This window comes from Neovison vison, chromosome 11, assembly GCF_020171115.1.
Source record: "Neovison vison isolate M4711 chromosome 11, ASM_NN_V1, whole genome shotgun sequence".
Classification (NCBI taxonomy): Eukaryota; Metazoa; Chordata; class Mammalia; order Carnivora; family Mustelidae; genus Neogale; species Neogale vison.
The window spans coordinates 61699488-61720474 of record NC_058101.1 but is presented as its reverse complement, the minus strand read 5'-3'; the positions used below and the strand labels follow the sequence as shown (position 1 = coordinate 61720474).

General features: G+C 45.1%; 1 protein-coding gene across 1 annotated transcript in view; it reads right to left on the bottom strand.

Moving 5' to 3' along the window:
* The window catches only part of CLNK (cytokine dependent hematopoietic cell linker), a 218589-nt gene that overhangs the window by 109314 nt on the left and 88288 nt on the right, over positions 1 to 20987 (bottom strand). The window contains exon 2 of the mRNA XM_044225942.1: positions 19380 to 19408. Coding sequence (XP_044081877.1) covers positions 19380 to 19408 — 29 coding nt within the window. The remainder of the gene's footprint in view (positions 1 to 19379; positions 19409 to 20987) is intronic.

The window sequence follows — 20987 nt, the reverse complement described above, 5'->3', positions numbered from 1 at the left end:
CCATCGCCAGGCTCCCATGGTGCTCGGCACCTACAGCTCTCATCATGTTGACCGTAGTGTGCTGGAACTACCGGCTTGCTTGCCTGTCTGTCCCTTGAGACTGGATAGAAACATCCTGGAGTGGTCAGAATAATAGCAACACATCTCCAGGCAGGGAGATTTTGAGGGCGGGGACCTATTTTGTATGACTCCGAATTCCTAGCCTCAAACAGTGTTACTGACAGATAATTGATATTTATGAAGCAGTTGTGGAATAAGGACTGGATGAATAAGTCTATAACCAAACATGAGAAAGCTAAGTGTCACTGGGCCTTTCCATTTTAGGGTCTATTGAATCAAAGGCATAATCCTTGCCAGGGCAAGCTGCTGCCAGAAGTGTGCCACATGTCTGACGACCCACAAATGTTAGTCACTGGCATATCTAGCCCTTGAATTAACTCTATCCTCAGATGCCATAAGCCAATGTCAGATTCACTGTTATTATTCTGTCCTCTCCAGGAAGATACTAAAAACAAAATGTCAAGGAAAGGATGATGTACATTTTGAAAAGCAAAGGATGGCTCATTTTCCAGGTGGGGTCTGGGGTCCCTGATTTCTCTGTGAACTTCTTTTGTGTGCAGGAAAAAGAAAATTCCCAATGGCAGCCCATTGTCCCATAACTTAACATTGGGGCTCCACAGGTAAGAGATGAACAATTGTAAGGGTAATTGAACACTGCACAAATTTTCACAGCGGATCAGCACTGAGCCGTTTATCCCAGGTATTTCTGTGATTGAGATGCTGAGAAAATGTACACTGTTAAATGGTTCTTCAATCACTCTTTCGTCTTGGTGAAACAGGACTTGGTATTTGCAGTCTAAATCATAAAAGCAAGTGGTATGGGAACAATAGTTGCTTAGAGGCTAGACAAAGAAAAAAAAAGAAAAGAAAGAAAGAAGAGAAAAGGTTTTGCTTGGAAATTTGAGTCCTGACATTTTAGGCACTGAAAAGATTTCCAGGAGTAGAAAATACTCAAATGTCTGTGAGTGCTACCCCTTTATTTGGAAAATGCCATATAGATTGTTAGGCACAGAGCCAGCCTGGAATCCAGCTCAACCCAGAAAGTTGATGTTCATAGTCACCCAGTGCAAAAGGGATAATGTTGGAAAGCAAACTTGGGTCACCAGCTTTTAAGCCCCTTCTCTAGACATTTATGTTATTTTGTTCATTCTTGGGTTCCTCTTGTCCTCCTCTGAGAGCTCACAATTCACTAGATGCCACTGGCTATGACAGCTCAGAGATAACTGTAACAGGTATGAGGGCCATGACTCCATGAAGAGGGTCTTTTTATAATCCTCGATCAAAAAAATGTGGGGCAGAAATGGGCCTTCACACCACAGCAAAGATGTCTCCACCACACTGCTGGTTCTTTATTGAGAAAGAACATGACTTTGGTATCAAAACCCTTGTTATGCAAGGTGAGGAACAACAAGTGTTGGAGAGGATGTGGAAAAAGGGGAACCCTCTTACACTGTTGGTGGGAATGCAAGTTGGTGCAACCACTTTGGAAAACAGTGTGGAGGTTCCTCAAAAAGTTAAAAATAGAGCTTCCCTATGACCCAGTGATTGCACTATTGGGTATTTAGCCCAAAGGCACAGATGTAGTGAAAGGAAGGGCCATATGTACCTCAATGTTCATAGCAGCAATGGCCACAGTTGCAAAACTGGGGAAAGAGCTGAGATGCCCTTCAGCAGACAAATGGATAAAGAAGATATGGTCCGTATATACTATGGAGTATTATGCCTCCATCAAAAGGGATGAATACCCAACTTTTACATCAACATGGAGGGGATCTGAGGAGAACATGCAGAGTGAAATAAGTCAAGCAGAGAAAGTCATCCATCATATGGTTTCAGTTACTTGTGGAGCATAAGGAATAACATGGAAGACATTAGGAGAAAGAAGGGAAAAATGAAGGGGGGAAATGAGAGGGGGAGTCAAACCACGAGAGACCATGGACTAAGGAAAACAAGCAGAGTTTCAGGGGGGAAGAGATGGGTGGATGGGGTGACCTGGTGATGGGTATTAATGAGGGCATATATTATATGGATCTCTGGGTGTTTTATGCAAACAATGAATCTTGGAACACTGCATCAGAAACTAATGATGTACTGTATGGTGACTAACATAACATAATCAAACAACCCCCCCCAAAGAACCCCAAAACCCTTGTCATGGTTTGATGGAGGGAACCTCAGTACAAATACATAACAAATCTCTTCTATGACATTCATCTATTTTAAATGTACAATTCAATGATTTTTATTATGTATCTTATACCTTAACAGAGTTGTTAAAATATTTAAAATACACGTAGTAAACAAATATAATGGATTATTTAAAAGATATATACTATATACAATTCTCATTCCAGAGAATCCAGAATGGATCTCCCTAAACTCAACACATTCGTTGGTTTAATGAGCCCCTGACTTAACAAGTCCCTCTATGGGTTTTAGAGATTAATTTCTGGGTTGGAGAGGGTTAACAGATTATTAATCCCAAGATACAGAGGTTGCAGAATCAGAAAAGTACCCCCTTATAGAAAGTTCCTTGAATAAAGTTTTGTGCTTTTCTCCTTTCAATACATATTTGTCGAACATCTCATCAGTGCCTCTGGGCAGCAGAATATGGTGGCCAGAGCAAGAGTTTCAGGGTCTGATAGCCTGAGTTTAAATTCTAGCCTCAAACCTTGTAGCTGTGTGGACTTAGGGAAGGTCAGTACACATTTCTGAGCCCCGGGTTGCTCGTCTGTGCACCAAAGATGGTACCAGTATCTACTTCACTGGATACTTGAAAGGACTAAATAAGATGGCGCCTCACATATTCTAAACACTCAACTGATTTTGGACATTATTTCTAAGTGTCAGGCACAAACTTGGTGCTGTGACTTCTAGAGACTCTGAGTTTAGTATTGGAAATGGCCAAGAGAACAAGCAGTTCCAACTCAGACAGAATGCTGTGACATGGAGCTGAAGCTGTCACTGGAGGGGACCGCGAGCCCACGTGGGACCCTCAGTCAGGATGCTGATGTCCAGACTTACAGTGTAACAAGGTATACAGAAAAAGGAGAAGAAACAGGTTAGATGTCACTCTAAGCAAGATGTATTTAAGTTATAATGTGGAGATGTGGATGTCCCAGCAAATGGAGCAGCCCAACATTTTGGGTTTCTTTCTTTCCTCCTCGCCCACAGGTAGCTTGCAAAATTTAGATTTATATCATTCAAACAGTTTAGGATATTAGAGTTGGAGGGACATCGGTCAATGCTGGGACAGGGAAGCACTAATGTGTAATGCTGGACCCTAATATCAAGACATGTTAAATAATAGATTTTGCACAAGGAGAAGGAACCTAATGTCCAGTTGTTTGGTTTAGCCCATTGGATAGTAAACATAGCATCATTCCAGCAGGACTTCTTAGTAACTTTTACATGCTAATAAGCAAGAGAGAGGGTTTCTCCTCCTTCCCATATTAGTCGGTTAAGAAACAACCCATTTTATTTGTCTGAAGAATCTTGGTGATTGGTGCTTGGAGGAACACACTTTGGGAAATGGTGACTCCATCCAAACTCCTTGTGTGAGCTGAGGGAACTACCCTATGGAGGGAGAGTGACCAGCCCCATATGTCCAACCCAGCTGGTGGTGAATCCAGTCAGGTCTCAAATATTCCTTTGTTCAACTCCACTGATTATAGAACAAAGAGTGCAATGTCTTTCTTGGTGGTTTCCAAGTAGAGTAAATTGCAGTAGTTTTCCTGGGCAGGAGGATAATACCCACTGTAATATTGTGAATGTGAATGAGCTTCCAGCTCCCAAATCCCAGACACACCAAGAACGTGGCTCCAAGATGCCTTTGACATGAAGATCTCCTGCATATGGAGCCATAAAGCCACGCAAGGCTTTGGACAAACCAGTCAACCCAGCCCTGGGGATGTCTGACAGGATTTGAGACTTGCTGTTATAGGGAAACGTTAGCTGATGTAGTTAAAAAGCATGGCGGTGCCCGGCCCTGGAGAGGAGGTGATCTGTGTTTAAAGGGGGAGCCTGGAGGCAAACATGACAGGCTGACACAGCCGCAAGATAATTTGAACAATTTGTGTTTGCTTTTCTCACTGCTTCTACAGTTAGCTTGGCTCTTCTGGGCTCATTCCCTCTTCCCAGTTGATCATTTCTTTTAGATCCAGCGAAATCATTTATGAACTTTGGAAATGAAGAATGCCAGGCATTTACTGGACTAAGAATGCATGTGTGGGGGCCTGTGCTTCTGCGACAGAGAGAGAGATGGAGGCAGAGAGAGAGGCAGAGATGAGAGAGACAGCCAGACTCGGGGGACAGACAAGAGATAGACAGAGTCAGAGAGGCACCCAAACCAAGCCTTCTTTCATTGTATGACTGGTCAGACTTCCACTGACATAGCTGAGGACTAACATGGTTTGGGGGAGGTTTCCTATCTGGAAGGGGGAAGGGGTCATCTAGACTAGGAAAAGAAGCTACACTTGTGACCTGCTCTGTGCTAGGCACATAATTTCAGCTGCTCATTTATTTGATGCTTTGTGGAGATCTTTGGGCACTGGATTGGTTATTCTTATCCTTGATTTGTCTGTCCGGTTCAGCTAGAAGGTGGTGGCACCAGCCTCACAGACAGGATTTTTTCCCAGAGAGCATGTCTTTTCCACTGTGGTCTTTGGGGCCAGCTCTGCTCGTTCCCTTCTAAGTCTGGGGGATGTTGCCTTAGAGCCCCAGACCTCAAATTCTACATCCATGGAGTAAAGATTTCTTTGAGGGCAATGGTCTGACAATGATGGTGATGATTTTTATCTCTAAGAAGAATAGAATTTGAATAGCAAGCTCCTGCTTGTGCTTCTACCCTTCTGTTTCTCATTCTCTCCTTTTTGCTCTTGTTTTTGCTTCACTGACCAGCATCAGCCTGTCTTTAGTTCCACTGATTCTCCTGAGTGGCCTTGAGTTTATTCACACGAAGTTCTTTTTTTTTTTTTTCCTGGAGCATCAGCCCCTCATTCTTCCCTCTTTCCTTTCCTTTTTTAAAATTTTGGTTCTTAGGTTTTCATTTATATAACATTTTAATTACAAAAATAATGCATGGGGATGACTGGTTGGCTCAGTTGATTAAGCGTCTGCCTTAGGCTCAGGTCATGATCCTGGGGTCGTAGGATTGAGTCCTACATTGGGCCCCCTGCTCAGTAGTCTGCTTCTCCCTCTCCCTCTGCTGCTCCCCCTTCCCATGCTCTCTTTCTTGCAAATAAATAAATAAAATCTTTAAAAAAATAACGCATGGGCTTTGTAGAAAATTGAAAAATAAATACAAAGAAAAATAAGAAAATAAAAATCATACAATACAGATCTTGACATATTCTGGCTTATAGCACACAATTTTTTTTCTTTGGTAAAAAATATGTGCATAATATACCTCCATGAAATCATATTTGATGGCTGCATAACATTTCATAATATGGCTCTTATAACTGTATTTCAGCAATTTCCTGACTTCATGGTTACAGATTTATACCTTAATGACATGTATGGGCTTGAATCTTAGTTCTGTTACTCATTGATTATGTATTCTTGAGCAGTCTGCTTGACCCCTGTGCCTCAGTTTCTTTACCTGCATCATAGGGAAGCTTTGTGCTATTGTTCTTCCAGAGAGCTGTCTCTCACAATTTCTCATTTCTCCTCTACTTATAAGTTACCCTTGGACTTCTCATGTCCAAATATTGATTTGTGAGATGATTTACTGTTTTCCCTTCTCTCTGATTTCATGTTAAGTTTCTGTAGGGCAGGGTCTGTTTCTCAGTTGCTCATAGGATAGGACAACTTACAGAAAGATGCCTAGGACACTGCAGAGTAGAGCAGTGGGTGAACCCCTGAGGGGCAGAGGGGTTTTGGAGGCAGGTGAAGATGGACCCAGCTCCCAGCTCTTTTGGACAAACTGTGTGTTCTTGACCCCTGTGTCCTCATTCTTCAGCGGAGACAACGACTCTGTGCCTTGGATCTCAGATTGCCAATATGTCCTAAGACATACTGGGCTCACCTTCTCAGGACATACTGGCAATCTGAGATCCAAGGCACAGAGCAACAGAGTGTTCACTTGGGAGGCCCTCTGTTGTTTCACCTGTACCAGGAACAGGAAGTAGGCACAGACCCAGCAGGAGAGAGGAAGCGCTGCTATCTCTCAAAGTCATGAGAGGGGACCCTTGGGTCTAGGAAACCTCAAATCAAGGTTTGGAGTTGCAGCCAACTCAGGGAGTTATCCCCTTTATCTATGAGGACACCCCTCGCCCCTACCCGAAGTCAGTGTCTCGCAAGCCCAAGTAGGTTTGAGGCAACATCTTCCAAGCTGTAGAGCAGAAAAGGATGAGGAACATGGTGGTGAGTGTGTCAGTGGTCCCTAACCCTGGTTGCCCACTGGGAAGGTCTTGTATAAACAGATAGTCATAGTCTATCTCAAGAATTCAGAATTAGAGCCTGCACAAGGGAGACCCGGGAACTCAGTTTTTTCAATGCCTCAGAAATATTTAATAAAATATTTGAAAATAGAAAAACCCTTCCCTGTGCTTTTGATGCTGCCAGCGATCCCCAGTCCATGCAAAGTGTCTGAGAAGCACTGGACCAGAAGACCTCCGAGGGTGGGGGGTCCCAAATGGGAAAGACTCACAGTAATTAAGGGACACACTAGAATAGTCTCACTACCCTCTCACTCCAGGAGTTGGGTTATTTTCTGTGAAAATTCCTCAGCCTTGTAGATGTTGATTCAACACTGTGCATCTGCGTTGGATGGGGTTTGCTTCATATTCATTTTACTTCTGTCTGCTGACAGAATAAGGAACAACTTCCTCTGAGCAAGTTTGCTTGGTGGTTGACAGCTTAGTATGACGCATATTTATCTCTTTGGACTCTGTGACCCCTCCGAGAGAGAAGCAGGGAGAGGCCTTCATGACCATCATTTATGGAGGAACACAGTGGAGATCCCAGGGCTCCGGGAGGCTCGAGGTCTTGCAGGTGGTAGTGGTGGAGCTGGGATCTATCCTGCCCCTACCTCAGTGCTGCCCTGACTTTCTTCTCGCATAGATCTATGCTGAGCTTTGTGCTATGGGTTTCAGATTCAGAAATTGTGGAGACATTCTCTCTCCAAACAGACTGTGAACTTGAGGAAGGGAGGAGCAAATAAAACTAATTAGAGCAACACAGTGGGAGTGGTGATGTTTATCTTCCTTTCACCAGCATGCCTCATTCCCATTTCCCACCTACACGATCCACAATCTCATAGGCCGGACTGAGCATCCTTCCTTCTCATTCATTGTTTAATCCACCTTTCACTCAATCACAAGTTCACACTTTTCTTTGGCAATTACACCAGTAACGTATTGTTTATGGGGTACCTACTGCAAGCCAGGCAGGCACTATTGTCCTATGTATGTTATCATGGATGGCCCCTTAAACAGGCAAGAGAATGGAGAGTAATGTTTATCTCCATGTACAATTAACTCTAGGCACATTTGCTGAGTGAATGAATGAATGGATGGGCATGTGAATAAGGGTTGTAATAAAGGTATTACAGAAAGTACAGAGGAGAAGCTCAAGAAAAGATATCCCCTATCCTCTACTGTATCACATCAAATGCAAGAGCTACTTTTGGGAATCAGCATTTGCTGATCCACTGTCACTCCCCACCATGGCATAATGAAAGCCTTCTCTCTTGGTGTCTGGTTATCTTGGGGTCGACACGATGAGGTCAGTTCCTGATAAACCCACAGGACATAAGAACCGTCTGAGGGATCCCTGCCCAGAACACATTGATGGAAACACATTCTCAAGCTGCCTGAAGTAGGCATCCTCTCACACAAAGGCCAAGCGCTCTAGCTGCCTTCCATGGGAAGTCGTTTAGTTGTATTCTGTGGTTGGACAGGCAGCAGAAGGTAAAGCAGAGGCTGGAAACTAGAGGCCAGTGGAGGGGAGACAGACATCCCCACTGGGGCAGGTGCTCGGAGGAACAGGAAATGAAATGGCCAAAGAGGAATAATCACAATTACAGGGAGGTAGAAACTTTTCAGATCACCATGTTGTCTGACAGTAAGGTAACACTTGGTTTGTGTCCCTGTTGTTTATGTATCTGTGTCTAAATAGATAGATCTATATGGATGGATCCCATCTATTGCTATCTATCCATCATCTCTCTCTCTCTCTGTGTCTGTATCTACCAATTTATTGATTGGTTCTATCTGTATGAAATAGTTAGAACTTGGGGTAAAGCAAAAATAAATAAAAACAAAAACAAAAAAACCAAAACCCTCCAACATTAAATAACTAAATCAATGATCTTTAATTACACATTAATATTAATTCCCCTTAGCCTCATCACCAAGTAATGGGACGATAGAGGAGAAAGAGGGAAATGAAGCAAAAGAGGAATTCATTCAATGACAATGTCTGGCAATTAGAAAGTTTTCGATCTCTTTTCATTCTTGAAGCCACTCTGTAACAGAGGGATAATTTCTGCTTTTTAGTGAAGCTCAAAAAGCCGAAGGATTTTCCCAATTGTCCTTCAGATGTCGCACAGCTAATGGACAATGGAGTGGGGATTCAAATGTGTCTGCTTCTGAGGCCTTTTTGTTGGAGCCCTTAGCCTCTTTCACTGAGTCGAGGGCTCACTCAGTGTGTGGGCACCTAATTCGCAACCTGAGTTGCAGTATTAGATATAGCCAAATGCATGAATAGTTCTTGAAGAGGTTGGTCATCTGATGTTTCCTACTGGATGCTTGACAGGCATCTAACTATTAAAATACCCAATATATAAGTCACATCTTTCAAATGCCCATCTCTTCAGGCTTCTTTGGCTCTGTAAATGGCACCTTCTCTCACCCAGTTTTGCAGTAGAGGAGTCCAGGAGTCATCTGCTACTATCTGTTACCCAATCTTAGAGACTTTCCCTCCAAAGTACCTCTTGGATCTGTTCACTGATCTCCAGCAGACCTCTGCCACACCCCGCTTCACCTTTGCCTGTCTTCCGGTCCATGAAGGGTTTGCGGACGACATGCCCAGCTCTCCTGGGGTCTGCGTATGAAGGAATGCCAAAGAGGAAGTAGGGGATTTCTGATTTTGTGCTGGCAATCTGCACAGCACTTCACACATACTACACATACAACTTATACCCCAAATGTCTGACCTTCCTGTGACTATTTGTGGGATATCTGCTTCCTCTGCCACGTTATCACGCAGCTCTCTGAGTCTAGCCCAGGGTCCCACAATCGCTTTCCTTGTGTCTTGGTAACTGCTGCTGGTGCATGTTGGCCACACTTCTCAAACAAAACATACTCACTGCTTGTATTCCAGAATGTTGCTAGTATTAAAAAAGTCATGCCACATGAACCATGGGACATGATTTTTATTCACTTTTCATGTAAAATTCTTCATTATTTCTACGACTTTCCACACTCTTGCCACTTTTGCACTTATCACCTATCATGAAACTGAATAGTATTTTTTAAATACCTTAAACTTAGGCTCAAAGAAACAAATTCGGCCAGGCAACTCCCAACAGAAATCTGGAACTCTGTTTCTAGAACTGAGGCTTTGTTACATGTTATTGAGGCCCGCAGGTCCTCAGGTTGAGAGCGGGGTCTTTGGGCTGGTCACTATTGTTACCATCTTCACTGTCTTTGCTATGGGGTTGGGGCTTTCCTGGGATCTGATAGAAGCCAGCCTTTCCTGAGGATGTACTATGGGCCAGGTGATCTGTGACCTGTCACCCACACTCTCTCGTTTGACTCTTACTCCCCATGTAACTGAGGTTTGCAGGGGAGCAACATGAAATGAGCAGCTTGGTGGGGTGGTATGCCCAAGCTGGGAGCACCTGACCCTACAACTGGAGCTCTTCCCCCTGGACCACGATACCCTTTTGGGTGCCTGCAAGTTCACTGAAGACCAGGAGTGCTGCTACCTTTCTACTCTGAACTTTTATAACCACTCCACACCCTTCCCAATGGCAGGGATGTCACTGGGCTGAAAGATGCCTATGCAAGAAGCAGACAGAACCCACCCACGTGGTGCCAATAGGATGGGCATTCCCGGTGTGAGAGGTGCGAGGCCTTGCTGTGTGATGTCATATACACTATTTCACTTGCTCCCTGTGTCTGCCCCACGAGGTTGGTCGTAATGGAACAGAGTAAAACAATGTTGGGTGCTCTGGCGCATGAAGATGAGAGCTCTGTGTTCACATATTCCCATTAGTCTTTAGGACTACAAGTGAGGTTAGAACTAGGACTCCCATCTTATAGACAAGAAAAATAAGTCATGGGGTGGGGTGGGGGGAGGGGAGAAAGTACCCTTACAAAATCACACAGGTCAGCTGGGTTCAGACGGACAGTTGTGACCCTATTCCCCGTCCTGAATCCTCGCATGGTACTCCCTGACCCTCGGCACCACTTGTTTCTTGAAGGTGCCAGAGCTCATAGAAGGAGGATAGAGTTTGCTGAGGTCTGCAGGGAAGGTCTCTGAGACAAGAGGGGACACTGAGGAGAGACAGAGGGAAGAAGCCTGAATATTTGCCCTGAAAAAGTAGCCCCTAGGAAGTTTCAGACCAAAGGGAACACTTGGGCTGTCACTTTGGGAGGCATCTTACAAGTTATCCCCTGTCACAGGCAGGCCCAGAGACCCTGCAGCTTTCCGGCCGGCTTGCTGTGTGTGCTCCACACTTTGCAACCTGGGGAATGAAGCTGAAGTTAATTAGTTCTATTTACTGCATTTGCCTGTCATTTCCTCAAGCTTCATGCCTTCCACCTCCCCACGTTTGATCTAACGGGAGAGAATATATCTCTGCAGCCTGGATGGTGCCTACTGGGCTTACGCCGCTCTCTGAAAGACTGTGCATTTTTAACGCTAATTAATTTAAGTACTTCGGTTGCCCTACTGCTTCTCAGAGACACCTCTGCGTTTCCAGCTTTCCCAATCAAACTCTGGCTTTTTGAAACACCTGTCACTGTTCAGCCTTCTGAAGATTTTTTTGCTTCCTTCTGGTGCAGAGCTCAGGAGAACAATTTGACTTTTCCCTTCAGGTTCATTCAGATTAGTGAAAGTCATTAGAGACGAGGAAAGATCTGAGAACATAACTACTGGAAGGAATTTTGGTAAAATGTGCTGTTGGGCTGGGTAGTCTTCAAGAGAATAAATTCTTTTTGTGTCTTATGCTGGTTTGATTGGGTTATTATTCCCATTTTAAAGATGAAGAAACTGAAAATCTTATAGGTTAAATACCTTGCCCCAAATCACAGAGCTAGCAGGTGGCAGAATTGGAGTTAAAATTAACACCTCCCTAGAAAGTCAGTGTTCTTCTAGACCAGGCTGCTCTGTACAGAGTCAGGCATTCGAAGTTGCTGCCAGAAGGCACAGGATACAGAAGGGATTGTCCCTCCCTCTACAGGGAGGTGTGCAAACAACTGCCTTCCACACTGGCACCAATGCCGTACTCAGGTATGTGGCATGTGATCCATGAGAACGCAGAGGTGGGACAGCAATTCAGCTCATGGGTGCCTGGGGAGACTTCTCAGCAACAAAACTGGTTGCCTTGTGTCCTCCAAAAGTGAACATTGAGGGTGGCTCAGTTGGTTAAGTGTCTCCCTTCGGCTCAGGTCATGATCCCCGAGTCGTGGGATCAAGTCCCGCATAGTTTTCCTTGCTCAGCAGGGAGCTGGCTTCTCCCTCTACCTGCTGCCCCCCTGCTTGCTTGCTCTCTCTCTGTCTGATAAATAAATAAAGTCTTGGTAAATTGGAAGGGGAAGTGAACCATGAGAGACTATGGACTCTGAAAAACAATCTGAGGGGTTTGAAGTGGCGGGGGGGTGGGAGGTTGGGGTACCAGGTGGTGGGTATTATAGAGGGCACGGCTTGCATGGAGCACTGGGTGTGGTGAAAAAATAATGAATAATATTTTTCCGAAAATAAATAAATTGAAAAAACAAACAAACAAACAAACAAACAACACCATACATTGACGTCCTAAGCCCTGGTAGCTGTGAATATGCCCTTATTTGGAAATAGGGTCTTTGCAGTTATAATGAAACTTTAAAAAAAGGTCATACGGGGGTAGGGTGGCTCCTAAATCCAATAGGAGTGGTGTGTGTTGATAAGCAGAAAAGAGACACAGAGAGAGACACACACACACAGAGGAGAATAACACGTGAAGACACAGACACAGAGGCAGAAAGCCACATGAGGATGGGGGCAGAAATGGGAGTAAAGGAGTGGCAAGCCAAGGAAGATCGAGCACCACTAGCAACCACCAGAAGTTAGGAGAGAGAGCGTCGTCCTTCCAAGTGCCTTGATTTCAGACTTCTGTCCTCTAGAACCACAAGAGAATAAATTTCTTCTGCTTGAAACCATCTGAATTTGTGATAATTTGTTATAGCAGCCCTAGGAAGCTCATACAAGTGGATACCACATGCACGGACCTTAGGGCTTAAGTGGTGTTGGGCAGAGGGGAGGGAGGAAGTGTTCCGGGAGGGGATGGCTGCATGGCAGATCATGGAGGCAGCTTCCCTTTCCCGTACTGGGAGTGAGTCTGGAACTTGGGAGGGCAGGCAGGGGGTTGCTGGCCATGAGGCTGAAGTGCTGGACTGGGATGGTATTTTATTTATTTATTTATTTATTTATTTATTTTAACTTTTTTTTTTTCCCCCAATTTATTTATTTTCAGAAAAACAGTATTCATTATTTTTTCACCACACCCAGTGCTCCATGCAAGCTGTGCCCTCTATAATACCCACCACCTGGTACCCCAACCTCCCACCCCCCCGCCACTTCAAACCCCTCAGACTGTTTTTCAGAGTCCATAGTCTCTCATGGTTCACCTCCCCTTCCAATTTCCCTCAACTCCCTTCTCCTTTCCATCTCCCCTTGTCCTCCATGCTATTTGTTATGCTCCACAAATAAATGAAACTGTATGATAATTGACTCTCTCTGCTTGACTGATTTCACTCAGCATAATCTCTTCCAGTCCCGTCCATGTTGATACAAAAGTTGGATATTCGTCCTTTCTGATGGAGGCATAATACTCCATAGTGTATATGGACCACATCTTCCTTATCCATTCATCCGTTGAAGGGCATCTTGGTTCTTTCCATAGTTTGGCGACTGTGGCCATTGCTGCTATAAACATTGGGGTACAGATGGCCCTTCTTTTCACGACATCTGTATCTTTGGGGTAAATACCCAGGAGTGCAATTGCAGGGTCGTAGGGAAGCTCTATTTTTAATTTCTTGAGGAATCTCCACACTGTTCTCCAAAGGGGCTGCACCAACTTGCATTCCCACCAACAGTGTAAGAGGGTTCCCCTTTCTCCACATCCTCTCCAACACATGTTGTTTCCTGTTTTGTTAATTTTGGCCATTCTAACTGGTGTAAGGTGATATCTCAATGTGGTTTTAATTTGAATCTCCCTGAGGGCTAATGATGATGAGCATTTTTTCAAGTGTCTGATAGCCATTTGTATTTCTTGATTGGAGAAGTGTCTGTTCATATCTTCTGCCCATTTTTTGATGTGTTTGTCTGTTTCGTGTGGGTTGAGTTTGAGGAGTTCATTATAGATCCTGGATATCAACCTTTTGTCTGTACTGTCATTTGCAAATATCTTCTCCCATTCCGTGGGTTGCCTCTTTGTTTTTTTGACTGTTTCCTTTGCTGTGCAGAAGCTTTTGATTTTGATGAAGTCCCAGAGGTTTATTTTCGCTTTTGTTTCCTTTGCCTTTGGAGACGTATCTTGAAAGAAGTTGCTGTGGCTGATATCGAAGAGATTACTGCCTATGTTCTCCTCTAAGATTCTGATAGATTCCTGTCTCACGTTGAGGTCTTTTATCCATTTTGAGTTGATCTTTGTGTACGGTGTAAGAGAATGGTCGAGTTTCATTCTTCTACATATAGCTGTCCAGTTTTCCCAGCACCATTTATTGAAGAGACTGTCTTTTTTCCACTGTATATTTTTTCCTGTTTTGTCGAAGATTAATTGACCATAGAGTTGAGGGTCCATATCAGGGCTCTCTACTCTGTTCCACTGGTCTATGTGTCTGTTTTTATGCCAGTACCATGCTGTCTTGGTGATCACAGCTATTTTTTAAAGATTTTATTTATTTATTTATTTGACAGAGAGATAGAGAGAGCAAGCGAGCAGGGACACAAGCAGGGGGAGTGGGAAAAGCAGTCTTACTACTGAATAGGGAGCCTGATGGGGGGGGCTTGATCCCAGAACCCTAGGATCATGACCTGAGCCACCCAGGTGCCCCTAGACAGTATTTTGAAGGGCAGGCATGTTGAGGGTAACCTAGCAGCCAGGGTCTGGGGGATGCAACTGTTCTGGACAATGGGGTGTGAGCAGAATCATCACCGCCTAGCTCTCTCTCCCCTGGCCTTGGACACCTGCCCCAGGTGGCACAGCTCAGATGCCAGCCTGCATCTCTGTACCACTTCATGAAAGGATCCGTCCAGGGGAACTGTCTGACTCATAGAAAACTGTGTGTGAACAAAACAATAAACCTTCCTGCCTGAAGAAACTGACCTTTTTGGGGTTTGCTTGTTACTGTGACAAACCAACAACACATAGTCCAGATGTGTGGAGGCAGAATATCAGAATTACACGCATGTCCCACCTCTCGAGAAGACCCCCCACCATGAGAATCATTCTTCTTTTACTGACTCCTGCCCACAGCCCCTTAAACATACTGAGCACTTATCAAATTAACCAGAGAATTAAAGCTGGAGGGAGCTCAGGGCTGTCTGTAAACCCGCGGCAGGTCACGGAAAAGCACCAGAGTCCTTCATTAAGCACTCAAGCCCACCTCATTCTTCACACTGCACTTGTTGTCCAGCCTGTGTCCACACCACTAGCTGAGCCCATGGGACCACCAATTGCACGAGGGCATTCCCTTTCCATGTAGATAGCTGCTGTGCTCTCCTGAAGATGTGTAACCTCTCGGTTATGGCTTATCTGTTAGGTGACCATGTTATAAATTGCAAAAACCCAGAAGCTTTTGAAAGAGGAACACCATTCCTTTTTTTTTTTAATAGATTTTTTTTTTAAATTTATTTGCCAGAGAGAGAGAAAGAGAGTACACACAAGCAGGCAGAGAGGCAGGCAGACAGAGGCAGCGAGAGAAGCAGGCTCCCTGCCGAGCAAGGAGCCCGATGTGGGACTCGATTCCAGGACCTTGGGATCATGACCTGAGCCGAAGGCAGCGGCTTAACCAACTGAGCCACCCAGGGGTCCCGAGGAACACCATTCCTAATGGCTCTGGGGAAACAGTGTGAACTTGGACTGTCTTGGGCAAATCGGGATTCACCAGCCACCTTGCTCAGAGGTGGTTTTGGTGAAAAACAGCTAATCTGATTGAGGAGTTTAGGACTTAGGGTATGTGACCTGGCTTCATTAATTAGGGACTCTGTGAATTTAAACAAATTCTCCTTCCCACGGCTCTAGTCACTTATCGGTAGAGTGGGAAGAATGACTAGTCCTCACAATAACTTGGTGAGAATGTATGTGAATGTGGCATATTCTCTGTGAAAAGCGATAATATTTTAATTTATTATCGTCATCCTTGTTGTTGACATTGGTGTTGTTAACAACTGTCATTCTTTAGTGAATTGAAGTTGGGATTCTTTACCTGTGCTGCTTGCTAGAATTATCTGGGAAGATTTATCAAATAGAAATAAATAATTGTATTAGTTTGCTGGGGCTGCTGTAACATGCACCTGCAGAGCACGTGGCTTAAACAGCAGAATTTATTTTCTCACAGCTTTAGATGCTAGGATTTCTGAGGTCAGGGTGTGGGCAGGATTCTTTCCCTGAGGTCTCCCTCCCTGGCTGGCAGATGGCCATCTTCAACTCCCTGTGTCCGCACATGGTTGTGCCTCTGTGCATCTATGTCCTTATTTCCCCCTTTTTAAAGGACATCCGTCATCATGGGTCAGGGCTCACTCTAATGGCCTCATCTTTACCTTCATTAATTTTTCAAAGTCCTTTTCTCCAAACACAGTGCTGTTCTAAGGTGCTGGGGGTTAGGACTCCAGCATGTGATTTTGGTGGGGTGGTGGGTGGTGGGGAGACACAATTCAGCACACAATAGATGCCTTCCCCATCCCCCAAAATGCTGGTGTATTTCAGGGCCCAAACCCATTGTATTGAGGGAATTTCAGAACTGCTTTTGATATGGTGAGCTGGAGATGTTTCTGACCAGTGCAAAGCCTGTTCTGGCCATGCTGAGAGAGCCTCCGCAAGATTGATTGAACAAGTCTGGGCGTCCTACCCAGCCAGCCCTCTCCCGTTGGTGATGGGAAATGGTTTAGACAGAATGCCTTAACACTGACACATCGAATAATATTTTGTCAGTGGCTTTGGCTCATTGTGCAAAGCGCTTTTTCTGCCCAGGCACTGCTTGACTGGCCTTCGGGCTTGCCTGTGCTCTGCTGGACTGAGTGGGAGGGGGCTGCCAATAGCTCCCTAACTCGGAAGCCAGCTAACAGCATGAGATGCCCGCATGAGGTCCTAGTGGGATCTCTTTGACACTCAATTTCCTTGTCAATAAAATGAGAACAGACTTCCTGCACCACGTAACTCACAAAGTTGTCACAGAGAACACGTGAGCTCATGAATTTGTAGCTTCTATTTCTGTACTACCCCGTATAGCAACCACATGCTCTTGTGGCTACTTAATTTATACTTAATTGCAAATAAAAAAAAAAATTTCAGTTTTTCAGTTGCCCTATACACATTTAAGTTCTCGACATCCACGTGGGGCAAATGGCCACCATATTGATTAGTCCTGATTTGGGTTATTTTCAGCACTGCAGAAAGTCCTGCTGGATTGCGCCACTCTGGGCACTTTCCAGATCTTCCCCACCAAAGGACATTATTACCTCTTAAGTTCTTCTTCCATGTCACATGTGAAGTGGAAGAGCTGAGATCCAACTCCATAACTGTCCAGTTTCTAAAGTCTGGTTCTGTTTCATCACCCCATATGACCTCCTATCTAGAGCTGAATGGACTCTTTTTCTTCAGTCCTTAACGTCAACAGCCCTGGAATCTAACTTGTGAGGCCGTGAGGAATGAGGAAGCTTCTGGCTCTGGAATCCTGCCAGGGTGGTTATTTGGGGCATGACTGCTGGGCAGGATGTTGGACTAAAATTTTTGTCTCTGTCTCTGTCATACACAGACACACACACACACACACCCATCCTGTACCATAATTCTTCTACTGTTAACTACTGAGCAATGTTAAACTAACCACATAAAAATCTGTCACTCTTGCTCACTTGTAACATAGGGATCCTATTGCCAGGCTACAGTGACCATATGGACACGTGAGAAGCAGGCTGCATGCATGAGCTGCTGCTGTGGGTCTCACTCCTTTTTGTTACCATCCTTGTGCCTCTCCCAAGTGCTGCAGGCTTCTGCTCTCCCGCTCAACAGCTGTCCTCCTCACAACAAGCATAAACAGCAGCGTGAAACCATCCTACAGGCAGATGAAAAGCAGATGCTTGAAACCAGTGGGAAGTGCTCGCCTGAGAGCCTGTGCTTCCAACTTCAGAGGCAGAAGTTTGCTCCAGCTGGAGGTGAAGCCACAGTTAAGAGGGGCTCATGGCAGCTGCCTCTGGAAGGTTGCCCACCCCGCTAACCTCTGAGCATGTCAGGGCCATCTTTCATGTGAAATGATAATCAAACATCAAATCAGAATGAGTTTTGCTGTGGGTGTTTTAAAGCTGTAGGGGAATTAGATTGTGCTTTCAAGTCTGATGTGGACCCCTATGTAGAGAGGAGTTGGCCCCTTGAGGGACAGCCTGGGGAAGAACCTGGCCATGTTGCTGGGGGTGGTGTGCAGGTGCTGAGTAGGGTTCTGCAGGCTCCCCGGAATTGAGGACTGGCATGGAGGCATGGACAGTTTCAGTGCATTGCCAAAGTTACGCTGCTTAGAGCAGAAGACTCAGGAGAGGCAGAGACAACCAGGTGGTTCCAAAAGACCCAATCTTAAATCTGGGTCTGCACTAAGAGCCCAGTATGACCTCAGTAGAAAACAAGAGTTTACACGGAGTGGAGGGTCAACTGCAAACACCATTCTCACTTCAGTGGATCCCTGACTGCCCTCGGTATAGGGTCCATACCATGCCGAGGCTCTCCGTCATGAATACTCTGATGTGCCCCATCTCCTGGGGGCCCAAGGGATGTGTTGTCCCAGCTACTGGGCATGCTGCTTCTAGACCACTGTTGGAGTTCTTCATCTGATTGAGGGAGTGGATGAATGAATGAATGGTGGAAGTGCATCCTTCAAATACATCATCCATGAATTTGGTACTCTCAAGAACACCCCTACAGTAACTAACAAACAAACTAACTAACATGTGAGGCATAAATATTTTTAAGGCAATTTTGGAAAAGAAGATAAGAGGGTTAAAAACAAGCAAATCTGATATATGTACAGCGCTTTACTATTTTCAGCTTACCCTGTTGTATGTTTTCTGACTTCTTGCCCAGTGCCTCCTGCCCGATACCTGCTCCATGCAACTGGCCAAGACCTTGCCTTGCCTTCAGGGAGCTGCTGACTGAGATGTAGAGGCAAAGTGAGTGCAAGCAAAGAGAGAATAAGTGGGTACAGAGAGGACATCTGGGGAGGCCTGGGAGAACAAAAGACACATTTTGCAGGAGAGTCATTCAATTTACATCTGGGAGGTGGACCTGTTGGGGAGGGAGGTCATTCCAGGCAGAGTGGGCTACTGGACAGGGGGAGGGAGGCAACAGTGAGGAAGGAGTTGGGGTTCAGAAAGAAAACCCAGGCCATCTGACTTTGTTAGTCTGAATCCTGACACTGACAGTGATGGGACCTGTATAAACTTGAGCAAGCTTAGAATATTTGAGTTTCTTCTTCCCCACCAATTGAACAGAAAGGAGAAAAGGAAATTTAAAGAAATTTAAAAAACAAACAAACAAACAAACAAAAACAATGACCCAACTCATCCCAATGGGCTCTGCTGTGATTTCATATCGGGTGGCCCTGGGACAGTCATCATCTTGAATTCTCCGTTAACTCCTGAGTAGGAATCCATCTATCTGCCCTGATATTCTTACAGAGCTGTAGGGAAGGCTAAGCAAACAGTAGACCCTGAGGGTCTCTTAAAATGTTAAGTGCTGCTAAGCTGTCAGTCACATTTTAAAACTTTTTATTTTAGTGGGTATCTGTAAGTCCATATTACAAGATAGCTGGCAGGTCTATCAAACACAAAACCCAGCTGTATGCACACACACACATAGGCAGACTCACAGGCGTGATGCTTGAAAGTGTCTGGTCTACCTGTCAGATGTAAATGTCCTGGATCTGGACTACATGTGATCCTGGCCTCGTGTTTCTCTTTGCAAATTGTATTTCTGACTCACGTCACCTGGAGAAGCATGGATCCTCCTGAAAGGAGCAGATAGATCTTCATAGTTTCTTCTCCCTGGGATGGCTGCAGAGGGAGGAACTCCTGTGAGATTCTATCTTTAGGTTCTCTTCTCCTTTCAATCAATTACTCTATCAATAACCCCATTGACAAATGCCTATTGAACACCTACTCTGTATTAGGCTCTGTGCTATGTACTGGTGACAAAGAGGTGACCAGAGAGACATAGCCTTTGCCTTATGGAGCCTGCTGTCCAGAAATAAGAAAAGAGCTTATTATTGTTGTCTACAGGGATTGATTTCCTTTCTCTTACCTATCACTGCCGGCTCAGAATTTCCTGCCTCCACCAGGATCGGTGCCACAAGTGACAAAAGACAACACACAAGGAGAAGATACAGTGCTGCAGGCAGACATATAGTCACAGGCTGGTCATAACGTAGACGCGTGTAACAGCATCCCCACAACCTCAAACTCCCTTCATTTTCTGATATACCCCTAACAAACATTCAAGATTAGGTCATGATGATCCATGGTAACAACACAATTGTAAACTTTTAGTGTCCCAAAGCAATGTCTAGATGTCGCAGAGAGAAATCCTGCCGTGACAACGCTGGACACCAACCACACCAAGTATCTTGTGGTTCCTCAGCTCTTTGATCTCTTATGTTGTTTATAACCGTAGGTCCGTAGGTCATGGTACTCGGAAATCCCTTATTCTGTCAACCTAGATGAGCTTGGTTATGTGCAGCGGGCCTGATGCTTGGTTTGTGTGTTGAAGAAACAGCCATCCTGCATTTCTGCCCAGGCATTTTACAGTATGACAACCTGCTCACACTCAGAGTCTGGACATTGAGATAAGCACTTGAATTTAGGATGACTGCCACCAATTTTTGCTTTGTTTTTCCTGGGGGCACTTTTCAAATAACCACTTAGAGTTAGCCCTTAAAAAGTTAGTGAACTCTGCCCCAATCACCTTATAAATAGTAGGTGTAACCCTGCTCTCCTTCCCCTGCACTCATGACCGGGGACAGAGAACTGCTTCCACCCCTGGTTCATTGAGTCCCATCCTGGGATCTGTACCTAATAAACCTTGTAAGTTATCTCCTTTGTGTGACCGTACTGAAACTGCACCTCCAATCAAAATGGCCCTGGGCTTTTCACCTCCCCAAAGTGGGAGCTGAGACACCAAGGGAACTACCTGCCCACCCCACAGCAGCTTGTGACTCCTTAACCAGCAGGTCATAATCTGCATATTCTTAATTTAGTAGACCAGCCCTAGGATTTCCAACACAGTTTGGAAAAAGGGACTGGAGAAGGTCCAAATGTTCTAACATAGAGCAGCATGTGGGTCACGCAGGAGTAGGGAGGTGGGAAAGGTTCATATACGATGGTGGGCAGAGGGAGAAGCCAGGGGTGTTGGGAAACTGAGCACTGGGGGCACGGGGTAGGGGATAGAGCAGCAGGGAAATGTGGCCCCATGATGGATGTCTGCCAATGGTGAGCACTAAACTGTGGGTGGT